Source organism: Cuculus canorus, chromosome Z (genome assembly GCF_017976375.1).
Source record: "Cuculus canorus isolate bCucCan1 chromosome Z, bCucCan1.pri, whole genome shotgun sequence".
NCBI classification, from domain to species: Eukaryota; Metazoa; Chordata; class Aves; order Cuculiformes; family Cuculidae; genus Cuculus; species Cuculus canorus.
In genome coordinates, this window is record NC_071441.1 from 38373213 (window position 1) to 38387267 (window position 14055).

Here is a 14055-nt window from a genome sequence, read left to right on the forward strand (position 1 = left end):
CGTATCTGTCGTTTTATTGCTATACATGGTGTGTCAAGCATGCTTACATCATGGTTCTGCTTTCCCTCTGTTTTATTAACTCCTTGTTACATGCTAGACACGGTAGTGTTTCCATTGCTGGTATTAAAATCTGTTCCAGGAAAATCTGACACCCGGCATGAAAGAACACAAAAATTGCCCTCTTTAGCAAAGCTTGCTAATTCTGGTCTTGAGTCAGTTCAAAGCATCTAGTATTGCCCAGTATTAGGTGGGTTTGACCTTTAACCTTTGGGTCCTCCAGACTTCTTGTATGCACAATTTGCTTGCATGTTCACGTGAACCTACAAACGTGCTGCAACTGTGCTGCAAGAAGCTCTCACTGGGCCTTCTCTTTCTGTCATTATGTAAAGTTTACAGCAGCGTGTAACAGGGAGAGATAAAAAAGCCCTGTTTGGGAGCTGGGGAACTGTAAGCACAGAACTTCGTATTAAAATTTTGTAAAGCAAAGCCTGAAGGCCTTTCTGCTTAGAACTACAGGCAAACTGTTTCTTGTGAATTTAATTAAGAATGTAAATTCATCAAGTATGTGAGGAAAGTGAGTTTTTTTGTAGAGGGGAATTTGAGAAGTGTAGTGAAACAGATCCTATGCTATTCCAAACGACCTGTGGAGCTCTGCAAAATGGCTAATCTTAGAAGTAACACAGGTTCTTTGTCGCAAACTACAGCACACAAAAAAGTATAATCCAAGCCCTAAAATGGAACTGAGGTAGAACTGGGCCAAATAGAAATATTCTGAAAGATGACTTAACAACTTAGGTGGACATAAACTGGATAGATGAGTAGACTTAGCTGACATCCATTTGATGACGAGAACAACAAAATGTCAGAGGCAGGAACTGAGAAAATGGCTGCTAAATCTCATCAAGATTTTTTTGTTTATGTGCATATGTGAGAGATTAAAAGAAAGCAGACAGTTTGCAGTTAGAACTCACGTAACCTACATGAGGGTTATTACTTTACAGATATTGCATGTACTGCAATAGAATTTGTATTTTTTTCCCAAGTCAGTATTTTTTGCCTTAATTTATTGGTATTGAATAAATAAGATAGAATTATTCTTTTAGGACTTCGTCTTGTAAGGGTTGGAAAACTAAATTTACAGGAGTACATTTGATGTGCTACTTTCCTACTTGACAGACAAAATTTTTTGGCAAGCATATTTTTGTGTCATAGCAAATGGAAGATTGTAGCAACCCTTCACACCAAATTTGGATTGGATGTTCTCTCAGTTTATAAAATGAGCCTTTCAACTTTTCAACTTCTAGTATTTTACTTTTTTTTCATCATCAGTTTCTCATTTGCTAGCACAATCTGACTTTACTTTGCCGTGTTTAAAAAATAAAACAAACTATGGGAGCCTGAGCATTGTTATAGTGGGCGAAGAAGATTCCAAACTTCCGGAAAGCAATAGATTAGTCCAACAATGTGGAAGATTAAGTAAATTAACAGACATTGTATACACCAAGCGGTCAGAGCTGTAATCCTCCTGTTTATCCTGCAGTTAGATGGATGAAATGCAAATGTTTTTAATGCCTGTTGTTGATCTCTGTCCCACTATAAAGTTCTGGTGGTTTATGTTAGTGGAGTGGATTGGCTTGCTGATTTTTGCTAATGCAGATCAGAAATTCCCAAATGTTTACAATAGCAGGAAATTTGTAGTTTTACAGGAGCCTGATATATTTGAGCAAATGTGGAAACAGGGAGGCGGTAAAGTTTGTTGCCAGCTAGACAATGTAATCAGCAGACCCATTAGTAGCAAACTTGCCCTCCATTCTTCTCCTTTGCCTTCTCTTCGAGGAATTCACCAAGACTGAGTCCTTGAAATCATTAGTTACAACACACCCTTAAGTTTAGTCTGAGCCCCAGCTGTGCCGAATACCAACTAGCAAGGCTTTCCTTTTACTGACAGGTTTACCTTGGTATTCATGAAGGATCCCAGACCTTAGCCCTCAGTGGTGGGAAAGGACAACCACTTGTACACTTTCGTCTTCTTCCATAGTGCTCCAGCCTTTATGTTTGAATTGGCTGACGCAAAACAAGAGTATTCAGAGATGCTAAATTGTTCAACAAAAGATTAGCCTGCAATGCAGCTCTGCCATTGTGGGGTGCTCTTACTCAGTACAATGCTGAATCTTACTATAGAATGGGTAGCATTTTCTTTGCAGAAAGAGGGTTCCTGTGTTGTAAAAAGGTTGCAGTTCGAGCTATTTAGTAAAACTGGATTTCTCAGAATTCTACACAGAAAGTTGTGATTAATGAACAGCAAGGGAAACCCTTACCTGTTACACTGGAGATTTAATTAGAGATTCTGCTGTAAGATGCAGAAGCATTTCACAGTGGATTAGCTGCTTGGAGAAGAGGGCTTCTTTTCCTTCTAGGCTAAATTGTTTAAATTCTACACCCTTCACTTCATTTGTTTGCTTCTGCTGGGTTTTCACTAATGGGGGCCCCATTTCATTGTATTTGTGCTTTCAATCCATTCAGCTATTCACTGCACATTCCATATTTTTGTGTTTGTGTAACACATTCATAAATAACATTACATGCTTCCAGATTCTGGGAAACTAACAAATGTAATTATTTTCTTTCCTTTATCAACTAACACTGTGGGTTGTGGAATGTAGCTTCTCTAATTCAAAAGGTAAAAACCTCTGTATCTGTATTTTGAAAGTGATATAATTATTTAGTATGATGTTAGCAATATTTAGTTTTAGTTTAGTATACGTATTATTTCAACATATTTAGGAGTAATTTGTAATCTCTTATTCCTAACAATATTCTTTCTCCAACACCTCTTAAACCCTATTCTAGATATTTCTTTGCTGTTTTGGCAATCTTAACCATTCTGGGAGTTCTCAATGGATTGGTGCTACTTCCTGTTCTCCTTTCATTCTTTGGACCATATCCTGAGGTCAGTAAAATTAATCATGAACAGACGAAATAATACTCTCTCTCCACCCCTGTCCCCCAGACTACCCCCATTTATAGAACTTCTTTATTTCTTAAATTCTCTTGGATTTTATTAGATTTGTAAAAATCTTTAATTAAATGTGCTGTTTGTTATTTAGTTGATATTTTTCTACCTATATTTTAAAATTTATTTTTATAAGTATTGTTTTAGAGGCTGCAATTAGCAAACTTGATACAAGTGTAAGATTATTTATGCTTTTAAAACATAGTATGAAATGCAAACTAGCCTGTAAAATAGGGGGTTTCCCCAGTATTTTGAAAGGGCAGTTTGTTTTGTACACATACCACCTTCTTTCTTACCTCACTGCCTCTGTTGCTTTCCTCAAAATATTTAACTGAGCAGACCACCAGGAAGGCCTGTGTGGACCAACACACACCAATGGTGGTCCACAGACCACACCTTGATATCCATGACTGGTTTGCCAGAAGTTACCCCTCCCTGTGGTATGATCTTGGCTCAAGCAACATTTTTCATGGCTGGAAGGCTTTGCTTAGAAGTTGGTGAGTTTAGAGTATAAAGCTCAAGTCCAGCAAAAAAGGATTCATAGATACCAAATTTGTATTTGGTTGTTGATTATTCATTACCTTCTCAGTAGTTAACACAATTACTGTGTTACATAGGGCTGTCTTTATCACATATTAGTAGAACTAGTGTGCTTCACCCTTGTTGCTTCACATCTCTCTATATATGTGTACGTAGAAGAATAAAACACAAGGTTTTTTACAGCACTAGGAAAATTTCAGAAGCATTGTTTTTTTATTACTGACAGTTTTGACAATAGTGTGTGATCTCTCATATTCCTGACAGTAGACATAACCTGTCCCTTACTCAAGCAATATATATGTTATTACCACTTATGTTGTGTGTGCCCATTTCTCTTTCAAAGTCACTGAACCATAGTATGCGTACACATTTGAGATGAATTTATGAAATCACTGTTAATGTATGCTGAAGGAGGACAGAAGTACATATATTATTTTTATATTGAGAAGTAGAAAGGCATGCCCACACACACATATATGTGCTTCCTGAGACAACAGTGTCCAGAAGAATCTGTTTAATCCTCTTGACGTACATACCCACAGATCAAGATCACGTGTCTATTTTTTTCTTTTCTTTCATTATTTTTCTCAGTTCAGTATAAATATTTATTAAAAAAATAGTGCTGAGGTTGTCGTTGCATAGGAGAGTGTATTCAGCAGAAAACACTAATAATTGAAAGGGTAAAGCTAATTGAATGTTCCTGAATGCGTTATCATTATCAGGTTTCTCCAGCCAATGGAAGAAACAGATTGCCCACACCATCTCCTGAGCCACCCCCCAGCACCGTGAGGTTTGCCTTGCCACCTGGGCACACAAATAATGGGTCAGATTCCTCTGATTCTGAGTACAGCTCTCAAACCACAGTGTCTGGTATCAGTGAAGAGCTTCATCAGTACGAGGCCACACAAGGCCGTGGGGCACCAGTCCATCAAGTAGTAGTGGAAGCCACTGAGAATCCTGTCTTTGCGAGATCCACTGTAAGTAGCTTGCGTATTGACTGGCAGGAGGGCAATAAGAGTGTTTAAGTGTGTTTTATTTAAATCTATTTCTTTTTGTGGAAAGCTCTTTCATATTTCTGGTTGATTATGCTTTGTGACTTGGTGCAAAAACTTGTAAGCTGGAGGTGAAGGCTTTCCTCTTCCTCTTCTTTAGAATCAAGTTGGTGGTAGAATGATGGTACAAAAGCAGAGATCTTTCGCACGTGTAATTGCTGTTACGTTGTATTGACACCAGCCACAAGAGAGAGCTCTCACTCTGTTTGCTGATTGTTCTCAGATAGAGAACAAGGAGAGATTAAAGATCCAGACCTCATCCACACAGCATCTTATGGATCACAATCACATATACCTCTGACAGCATATTTTGGGGAGAAAGATTGATAGACCCAGAAGAAAACAGTTTTTAGATTCTACTAAATCTTGGGCCCGTTGCATCTTACCACTGGGTTAGCATAACTGTGATTTCAAAGGAAAGCGAAAAAGGTCTGTCTCTTACCCCTGCTGATGCTGCATGCTGAGCTGCAATGTGGATCTGGTTTTGTTCAGCAGAGGCCTAGAAATAGGTACAAGCACAGCCACATTTGAAGTTGGTCACGGTTTATTGACTGATGTGGCCGCTGCTCTTCACGCTTTTTACAGAAATCAGAAAACAGATTCCTACAGTCTATACCAACTACCCTACTAACACCCTGTGTATGAACCCTGCGTGGAACAGAGCCTTTTCCAAGTGTCTGCAGCTCTGCTTGTTGAACGAGTTAAGACCAAGTGCTTGTCACCCATCCTGTTGAAAAGATGGTCCAGTATGTAGGAAGCTTACAATAATGTTTTCTGCTATTATCTTGTGTTTTTCTGAAGATATACGTTTCAGTTTTTTACAACTTCAGGCAAAAAGTATCTGGAAAAATCAACAATTATCAGACTGCAGAACATGACCTTTGTAGAATTAGAGCCAGGACAACATTATTATAAATGTTCTTACATAAGATATAGCAAGCCTAGTATTTGTTTGCCTTGCTTTGTCAGGGGCATGACTGTGCATCTTTCTTTCAGGTGGTTCAGCCAGAGACAAGGCATCAATCAAGTCCCAGGTTACAATCAAATCCAGAGTCCAGTACACAGCAGGTGTGGTGTCAAGGCAGACAACCTAAACGGGAAGCAAGGGAAGGGCTGCGACCACCTCCTTACCGCCCGCGCAGGGACGCTTTTGAAATTTCTACTGAAGGGCATTCAGGACCCAGCAACAGGGATCGCTCGGGCCACAGAGCTCGTTCTCACAACATGAGAAGCCCGGCGTTTGGCACCATGGGTGCCACAGGACCAGCATACTGCCAGCCTATCACTACTGTGACTGCCTCAGCTTCAGTGACTGTTGCTGTCCACCCTGCGGTGCACAGCCACAGCTCTCGGGGGGGGAACTTTCCATCCTACGAGGGATACCATGAAGCTGACCGTGGGACGTTTGAGGACCCCCATGTGCCTTTCAATGTGCGGTGTGAAAGAAGAAATTCTAAAGTAGAAGTTATAGAACTGCAAGATGTTGAATGTGAGGAAAGGATACCTGGCAACAGCTCACAGTAAGGTAGGTCCATCTGCGTAGTGGCAAGCTTTGCCAAAGTCAGCAAATGGTATGATCAAAAGAAAAGGGAAAGATAAAATTTCACTGAGGTACCTTTCTTTCAGGTAAGTTTACTTAGTGGTCTCTGATCGTCTTAAATCTGCTGGCCGTGTATATAGTACACTTTGCTCTAGAAATCAGGTTGGATAAGATTCCAACACTGAGAAGTTTTACTGGTTCAGGCATGAACTACTTCGAAGAGCCTTGTGAAGTGGGTGAGTTCATTGTACAATCCCAGTTTAGCAGATAAGGAAAATGAAGACACTACAAAACATCTCTGCTTCAAAGTTGTGTGACTGCCTTTACTGTTGATAGGTCCTCGTCTTCTGATCCCAGTCACATTGTAAAATGTCATAGACGGAATGACATTGCCTAGGAGGATGTAGAATTGCCAGCTACTTTAAGGCTTGTCCTTTCTTGAATAAAACTCCATGAAAGAATTAGAAGTCTGCAGTGAGGATTGGGTCCCTCTGGAAGATGGGCTGAATGAGATGTGGGAAGGCCCTACTAACCTAGTGCACTGCTGAGTGGTGGAGTGTGAACACGGGGTGGGTAGGAGGTGTCACAGACCCACCCAACAAACTCATGCTCTGGAGAAGTCCTTGGGCCAATCTCTCCCTTGTCAGGAGGAGCTGCAGTGGCTACTGGAGATTTGCATAGGGTAGAACTGACCTAGCAAGACATTTACTGTGTTCCTGTGGAACGAGTGATAAGCCCAAGAGCTTGTGAGACTTGATAGCTAAACATTGTCCTTCTTTCAGCTGCTGAGGGAAGGTTACAGGAAACAGTAAAGTTTCAAACAGGCAAGATATTTTAGCAGATGTTTGGGGAAGTAATTTTTTGAAAATTTTCCATTGATTTTACAAGGAATATTCTAAAGGGGAGAAACCAATTGAGTTTTTACCTTGAAAGCTTTTGGGGCCTTGTGCCTGAAAAAAAAATTCTCACTATTTTAACTCTGTTTTTTCTCCTTTGGGCAAAAGAGGAAGTGTTAAAATAGTTACTTAGCTGTGAAACCCTGTTTTCTGCTTGCTTTTCGGTGATGGAAAGTAGTTTGACCAGAGCAAGCCATTTTGTTATTTTACATTTATTACACATCAAGAGTTTTGATGGAAATATTTTGATGAATCATAATAAACTCACCTTTTGATTGCTAAAACATCTCTCCAAGCATCTAAAAGTGCAACTAGACATTCATTCCCTTAACCTCTCAGTCTAGAAATATGGCAAGTAATACTATGCTCAGAATAAGGAAATACTTGGTCTCAGTTTTTTCAAGCTGAACCGCCTGGTAATATGAGATTCTTAACTGTGCACAGTATTAGATGTAGCATATTTCTTCTTGAAGTGTTGTCAGTTTTGACTGAATATGTTGCAGATACCTAGAGTTGGGAACTCAGAAATTAAAGCATCTGCATTCTTAAATTGCCATCAGTATGTTTTTTAGCAGGAAATTAATGACTGAGACTAAAGGGGAGTCCATGTTTCCTGACTGCCAACTGTAACCACAAGAATCATGAAAAGAGTTTTGGATTAGCCTGATTTGTTTGTTTTTCTTGAACTTTGGTGAATGCTTGTCTTTTTTCCCTCTTTATTTGTAAAGGGTAATAACTGAAGCAAAGAAGAGGCCAAAGATGGAAAACTGTATTTCCAGAACTGCTTGAAGAGAAGAATTGCTTGAAGTCGTATAAAAGGACATGCTGCATCAGGACAACAGTTCACTGTTACTGTAACCTATTGTATTATTTTGTTAAATATTTCTTTAAGTATTTAAAAGTTGTACACATGTAATATACAAAAGAACAATGTAAAGTAGTATAATCTGGAGTCTTTTGCCACTGGGCAATAGAATGGGGACAAGATTGTGTGCGCTTTGTACTTTTGGTACATTGATCTCTGTGCCACAACTAACCTTAATCTAGTTCTAAATTTCAGCATAAGTTGCTGCTGCTTAAATATTGTATAATTTACTTGTATAATTCTATGCAAATGTTGCTTATGTAATAGGATTTTTTTTAAGGTACATGTCTGTTTAAAATATTTTAAACTCGCGTATCACAACCCTGTGGTAGTATGAAATGTTACTGTTAACTTTTCAAACACGCTATGCGTGATAATTTTTAAAATAAGCAGATATGAAGAAAAGCAAGTTAATCTGGGAGGCTTAAATAGATTTAGCTATGCACAGGTTTTGTTTTGCTGTGTGTACCCATGTATGCATCTGGAAGCATGCATGCTTCTGCGCGTATGTTCCCGATGTACTATAGTTTCTCTTTACTGTATGGTAACAATTGGTGGGCCTATAAACCCACTGATGCTGATGTGAGTCTGGCTTTCCCTGTTAGTAGGCACTAGTGAAAACAGTGTTGGTGTTTACCAGCATATACCATAGACTGCTATCATCAAAGGCCCAACTAAAATAGAAGCGAAGACAGGGAATCGAGGTTTGGGGTTGTGGTTCAGTTTCTCACATTCTTGATGGTTTGCTTCACATTACTTTGGTTGAGTCATTTCACTGCCCCATGCCTCAGTTTCTCATTCTGTAAAATGGGTATAATTACACTTACCTACCTCCCAGGAATGTTATGAGGCTTAATTACTGTTCGTGTAGTGCTTTGACTTGTTTCGTTTTTTTTTTTTTTTTTTGCAAAAGGTGCCAGGTAAGTGCAAACACTATAACCATTAATTTTTCACTTCCAAAGGTGCTGGATATTAAGAGGTGCTGGTAGTTTTAGCAATTCCATGAGCATATGCCTTATTTTAATATTGATACTGTTAGGTATGAATGGCATTAGAAGCTGGATAATGGAATGGTTTGATGGTGAGCCACAGCTTACCTGTGTCCTTAGACAATGAAATCAATATCTTTGGTCACCTTATTTTCGTGGCAGGAAGGAAGTTAATAGTAAGTAATAAGAATCAAATGGAAGGATAAAACAAATTCTATTTTCACTTTTTAAATATAAATGCCTTTCTGATGGGTCCAGGACTATAATGACATGTAAGTCCTGGTGTGTTCTTTATGTTTGTGTTTTCCAATGCTGCATCAGCACTTTTAATTAAAACAGCTAAACTGGGATCTCTTTGCAAAGCGTAATTTAGCTTTTTGTATTCTTATTTTTAAACTAAAAGGGGATTGCTGCAGGTGAAGGGTCTGAAAAAAACATTACAGACTGTGTTCCAGTTGGAAACACACTCTAAGAATGGAGAACCTTAATTTAAAATAATAGAACAAAAATGTTCATTATTTCTGTCTTCTTCTTTTCTTCTGCCCTTCTCTGAGCTGATTTTTAGAGCAGGTAGGTGTTCAGTTTTTCATTCAGAGCCAAACAAACACAACAAATAGACAGTTTCTCAACACAGCAGTGGTGGGGCTTTTCTTTGAGTATGATGCCTGAATAGCAGTGGCCAATTCTTTAAAGGAAAAATGTTTTTCTCCAGTGGCTTCAGGGAGTCTATCTTTGCCCACAGACCTTGCCAGCATAATGAATGGGGATAATTAAAATGCACAAATTTCCATGCCTTTTTTTGCTCACTTGAAAACACTTTGATATGAGGCACTTGTTTACAAATGTCCAATGTGAACGCTCGAATTGCAGGTGGTGAGAGCCTGGTGTCATTCCCATGATACATAAGCTACTGTTTCAATGCACACTAAGGGTTAATGTCATAATTGCCTACTGGTCCAGTTCACTGTCTTAACATGAGAATTCTTAATGTCAAAAAGACAAGGAGCTCCAATTTAGCATTAGTGGCATAGTGACCTCAGATCATGCAAATTCTGCAACAAAACTGTATGATACTAATTGGAAGCTATTTTCAAGCACCAGGCGTGTGCGCTCCTGTGTCAGAGGTCGGCAGGGCTCCCGTTGACACCACTGCCATGGGCTGCCTTGCTCCCTCCTGTTCCTCAGAAGGAAGGGGGCCAGGGCAAGCCACGGCATCTCCCACCTGCCCCTGCCCAAGTCCTCCTGCATGCTCTGTGTGGGTGAGCTGTCTGCTGCTTCATGCACAATGTAGACCTTCTTCTCTGATAGTCACATTGGCAAGGGGGGAACTGAGTGGCTGGCAACATTTATTTTGTTTTGGTTTTGTTTTTTAACTTTTTTAATCATGGGTGATATTTATATTTTTGTATCATAAGAATGTTTTCTTACAGTATTTGTCATGCCAGTTTATAACAAACAAGATGCAGGGATTTTATTTCTATTGGAAACACTATTACAGCTATGTTTTTACTGTTTAATGGATTTTTATTTGTATAGAGTGCTTACTAATGTTAAATAGGAAAGAGTATATAACATTTACATTAAGGACTCGTAGCTTTTAGCATAAGGAGTTAAAAGGAAAAAAATATTCAAACTGGGTCTCATTGCCTGCCAGTATCGGTAGGAGTGGGTTTGTGTCATTTCAGTTACAAAGATAAAATTATGCCATATAATTTATTTATATGAAAATTTATTTTTGTAGTGTACATAGTAGTCATCAAGTCTTTCAACAGAAGTATATTTTTAAAGAGTTTATATGTAATGATACCATTATGTTTTGGAACACTGCTGAGATATGATTACGGTGCACACATTTCCTTGTAAACCCCCTGGCAAAAAAGAACAGTGTTAAGAGAGAGAGTGTGGATATTCATGCAATTCTGAACTGTGTCTTAGTTACCATTTGTGATCTAGTGTGGTTCTCATTTTAAACTTGGGATGGAAATTGTACAAACTCTCTAAATATTAATGTTCAAACACTGATAGAAATTCTAACATGAATAAAAGGTATTATAACTTATTGGCTATGGACTCGGTTGTTTATAGAATGCTTCTTTATGTACTACTCGTCAGCTGTGCAGGCACAACCATGCAATCATTCTGATTTGGAGCATGAATTTGGGATGTTTCAGCAGTTGGGATGTTTGGGAGATTCAGATTTGTCCATTTTTGAACAGGAGCCAATTCTGAAATCCCATCTAAATTGTAACGTGCTGGTACCTGTGTGTTGATTCTATTGCCCTTGTTATGTCCTGGGGGATAGATTTAGGACTGGATTATACCTTTAATTCTCACTCTGAATGAAGCATTTTGTGTAGACTTTGATCCCTTGGGTAAAGGAGTTTATGTACAGGTTATTTCTGCTTAGAAGCAGAATTTCTTTGTCCTTCTCCATCTGTGGTTGCTCCCTAAACTGGAATCTAAACCATCTGGTAGTCCCACTTTGTGGAACCAAACATAAATAAATGTGGCGGTCTGAAAACTGCAGCGCTCCGTAAGAAGGAAGGCTCTTGACAAAGGTCCTTCCAGGAAGTGTGCTAGCAACAGCAAGCTGGACTGCAAGGGCCCCATGCCCTGCACAAGCTCTAGTGGGAAGGAGATGAGGCTACTGTGGGCAGCAACATCTGTCTGAAGTCATTTACATGATAAACCTCAGTGTGGTTTGTCCTGTGCAGACACACTCTGCTTAACATCCACCAAAGTGCCACAGAGCCAGTGATACTCCACTTTATCCTATAACCTGTAGGTGAACTTTTCATGAATCTTTTAAATTCCTCATGTAAAGAAAAAGCCCAAACATGTCTTACGTTAATTTCTAATTCAACCCCTACTACTCATGGTTAGCTGTACAAATACAGCTTTTTATGTTATGTTTTCTGGAAGTTAAACCAGAAAAGAAAACTATACGGGTAAAGGACTTGAACTGCAGAACTCCTGTGTTATTTTCGCTACTCAAAATACTCTTCTTCGGATCCTCGGGACTGGCCAGGCTGAGTCAGGTTGCAGTTCTGGCCTTAGTGGGTTACAGCCTGTGAGAGAAGTGGCCACTGAAGTCTTGCATTAGCTCAGCTCACTGACTTTGCCTTTTGTGTCCCAGCCATTCATGGGAACAGCTCCATTGACAGGATTGGAAACTGTATGAATAAGTCAATACATTCTGCCAGTTGGAACACTGGCAGAATTTCAGAATTTTCTTTTAAAATTCCATTTTGCATCAATGATAGCTATTTACATTACTTGTCACGTTTAGATTTCTAATCAATGTCTCTTCTTGCTGTCAATCTTCTTGACCCCAGGTAAGACCTTAATCAGATTTTTGTTAGAGATTGATTGTATTTATTCAGGCTTTAAGTAAACATGTGGCCACATTTTTGTTGGCATAATGCATGTATTTAACAGCTTCAGGAATGCTGCATGCTGCCGAACTGCAGCAGCACTGATGTATGAACAGGTGTTTCATTTTTGTTAACTTTCACTCTTAACGAGCATCTGAAACACCGACTGTTTATATCTGAAAACCACCGTTGCCAAATTGTAATTACTTTTAATGGCTGCTGCAGGTAATGAGAACAATTACTACTTCCCCACACCATTTAATCATTCTTGCCCTTTTTGTTGCAGACATGTTGAACCCTACTGCTTGAATGCGATGCATGCCAGGAAACTGCGCTACCCAGCCTGAGTGGCTTAGAAAAATACCTGCCTATTTTAACTTTACATGGTTAAGTGCAGCTAATTAAATGTAAAAAAAATAAAATGAAGCTGTACTGCTGCTGTGACAGAAAAAGTTTAATGCAAATCCTAGTATCTTTGGTGCTGCAGAAACCCTTCTGCCTCTGTGGATACTATGTAAGCAAGGAAATCTCTACCTTGGATTTTTAAGTGCCTGCAGTGGCATCTTTTTAAGGAGCATCATTTTAACAGCTGTAACTGCACATGTCACTGGGATTTCTGCAGCTACAGTGGCTATAACTGTTTCCAACAGACATAGGGTAAGATTGCAAAGGAGAAGGTTTTACCTCCTTTGGGTTAAGAGAACTCAGCTTGCCCTAAGAAGCACCGAAAACGAAGCATGCGTTTTAATTTGTTTTGCTAATCGGAACATCCTCCCAGGCTTTTCTCTGGGCTTAACTCAAACTGCTAGTTAAGAGCTGCTGGATCTTTAAGTGACCTCATTGGATTTAAGACCTCACGTTTCCATGGTGGAGATAGACTTTTGTACAATGAAAAACAAAACCCCGTGGCTTTTCTGTCTGGTGTTTCCATCCCTTGAGCTCAGACCTTTGCAGTGGGGCTGACACAGCAGGTCCCCAGCTGCCTACAGACCCCACAGCCTTGTGAAACTTGCAGAGGAGCGAGGCTGTAAGCCATACCAGCCGCAAAGGGGGAGGGTTGGAAGCTGGAAGTTGGAAACCGCTTCCCAGGCAAAAGAGGGCTCTGCCTCGGTTGAAGGGGAAGGGTTGGGAAGCAGGGGCTAGGCTTCATTTACGGGTGAGTGAGTTAGGTGGGTTTCCCCATCTGTTGAGGGGAAAAGGCCATTGAAGTGTTTGAAAAGTGATTTATAGCAGGAGTGAGAGATTCTGGGTGCTCTGGAAGAGAGAGAGCTCCACCATCAGATTTAGGAGACCCACAGTGGCATTGCAAATGTATTTTAAAGCCTACATGAAACTGCCAATGTTTATCCAAAATAACTAGCCCTCGCTGCAGGAGAATTCAAACTATCTTTCACTTTATTGCTTCACTATTATGCAATCATTTAAAGTAGGCTATTTAGTTTAAGAGCATTTACTTAGGCAGTCAATATGCTTCTGTACCACTTTGCAACATTTTAGAAGGCTAACACCTTTGAGTAGTACTTGCACAAATTATCAGATTACATCTGACAGACAGATACAACTGCAACAAGAGTATCTAGGGCATGGACTCTGTGAACAACATACATTTATGTTTTTTTTCAATCTAGTCCATATTGAATCAAGTGAGGAAACAGAACTACGAATTGAGTCATTTTTAGCCCCTAAAAACCATCTGGGTATCAATGTAACTAATTATTAAGCATATAACTCATGAAAATACTAACCATTGCACAAGCTGTGGTGTCCGATTTCTCTGTTTAAGTTA

The 14055-nt window shown here is 39.5% G+C and overlaps 1 protein-coding gene across 2 annotated transcripts in view; it reads left to right on the plus strand.

The window, feature by feature from the left end:
• Window positions 1-10945, plus strand: part of PTCH1 (patched 1) — a 67747-nt gene extending 56802 nt beyond the window's left edge. The window contains exons 21-24 of one of the 2 annotated variants that reach the window (XM_054054513.1): window positions 2851-2950; window positions 4276-4530; window positions 5602-6130; window positions 7770-10945. In XM_054054513.1, the coding sequence (XP_053910488.1) occupies window positions 2851-2950; window positions 4276-4530; window positions 5602-6129 (883 nt within the window). In that variant the 3' untranslated portion in view covers window position 6130; window positions 7770-10945. Of the gene's footprint in view, window positions 1-2663; window positions 2681-2850; window positions 2951-4275; window positions 4531-5601; window positions 6131-7769 lie in introns of those variants that run through there. The other variant, XR_008447820.1, reaches the window with a different exon arrangement.
• The last annotated feature ends 3110 nt before the right edge of the window (window positions 10946-14055 follow it).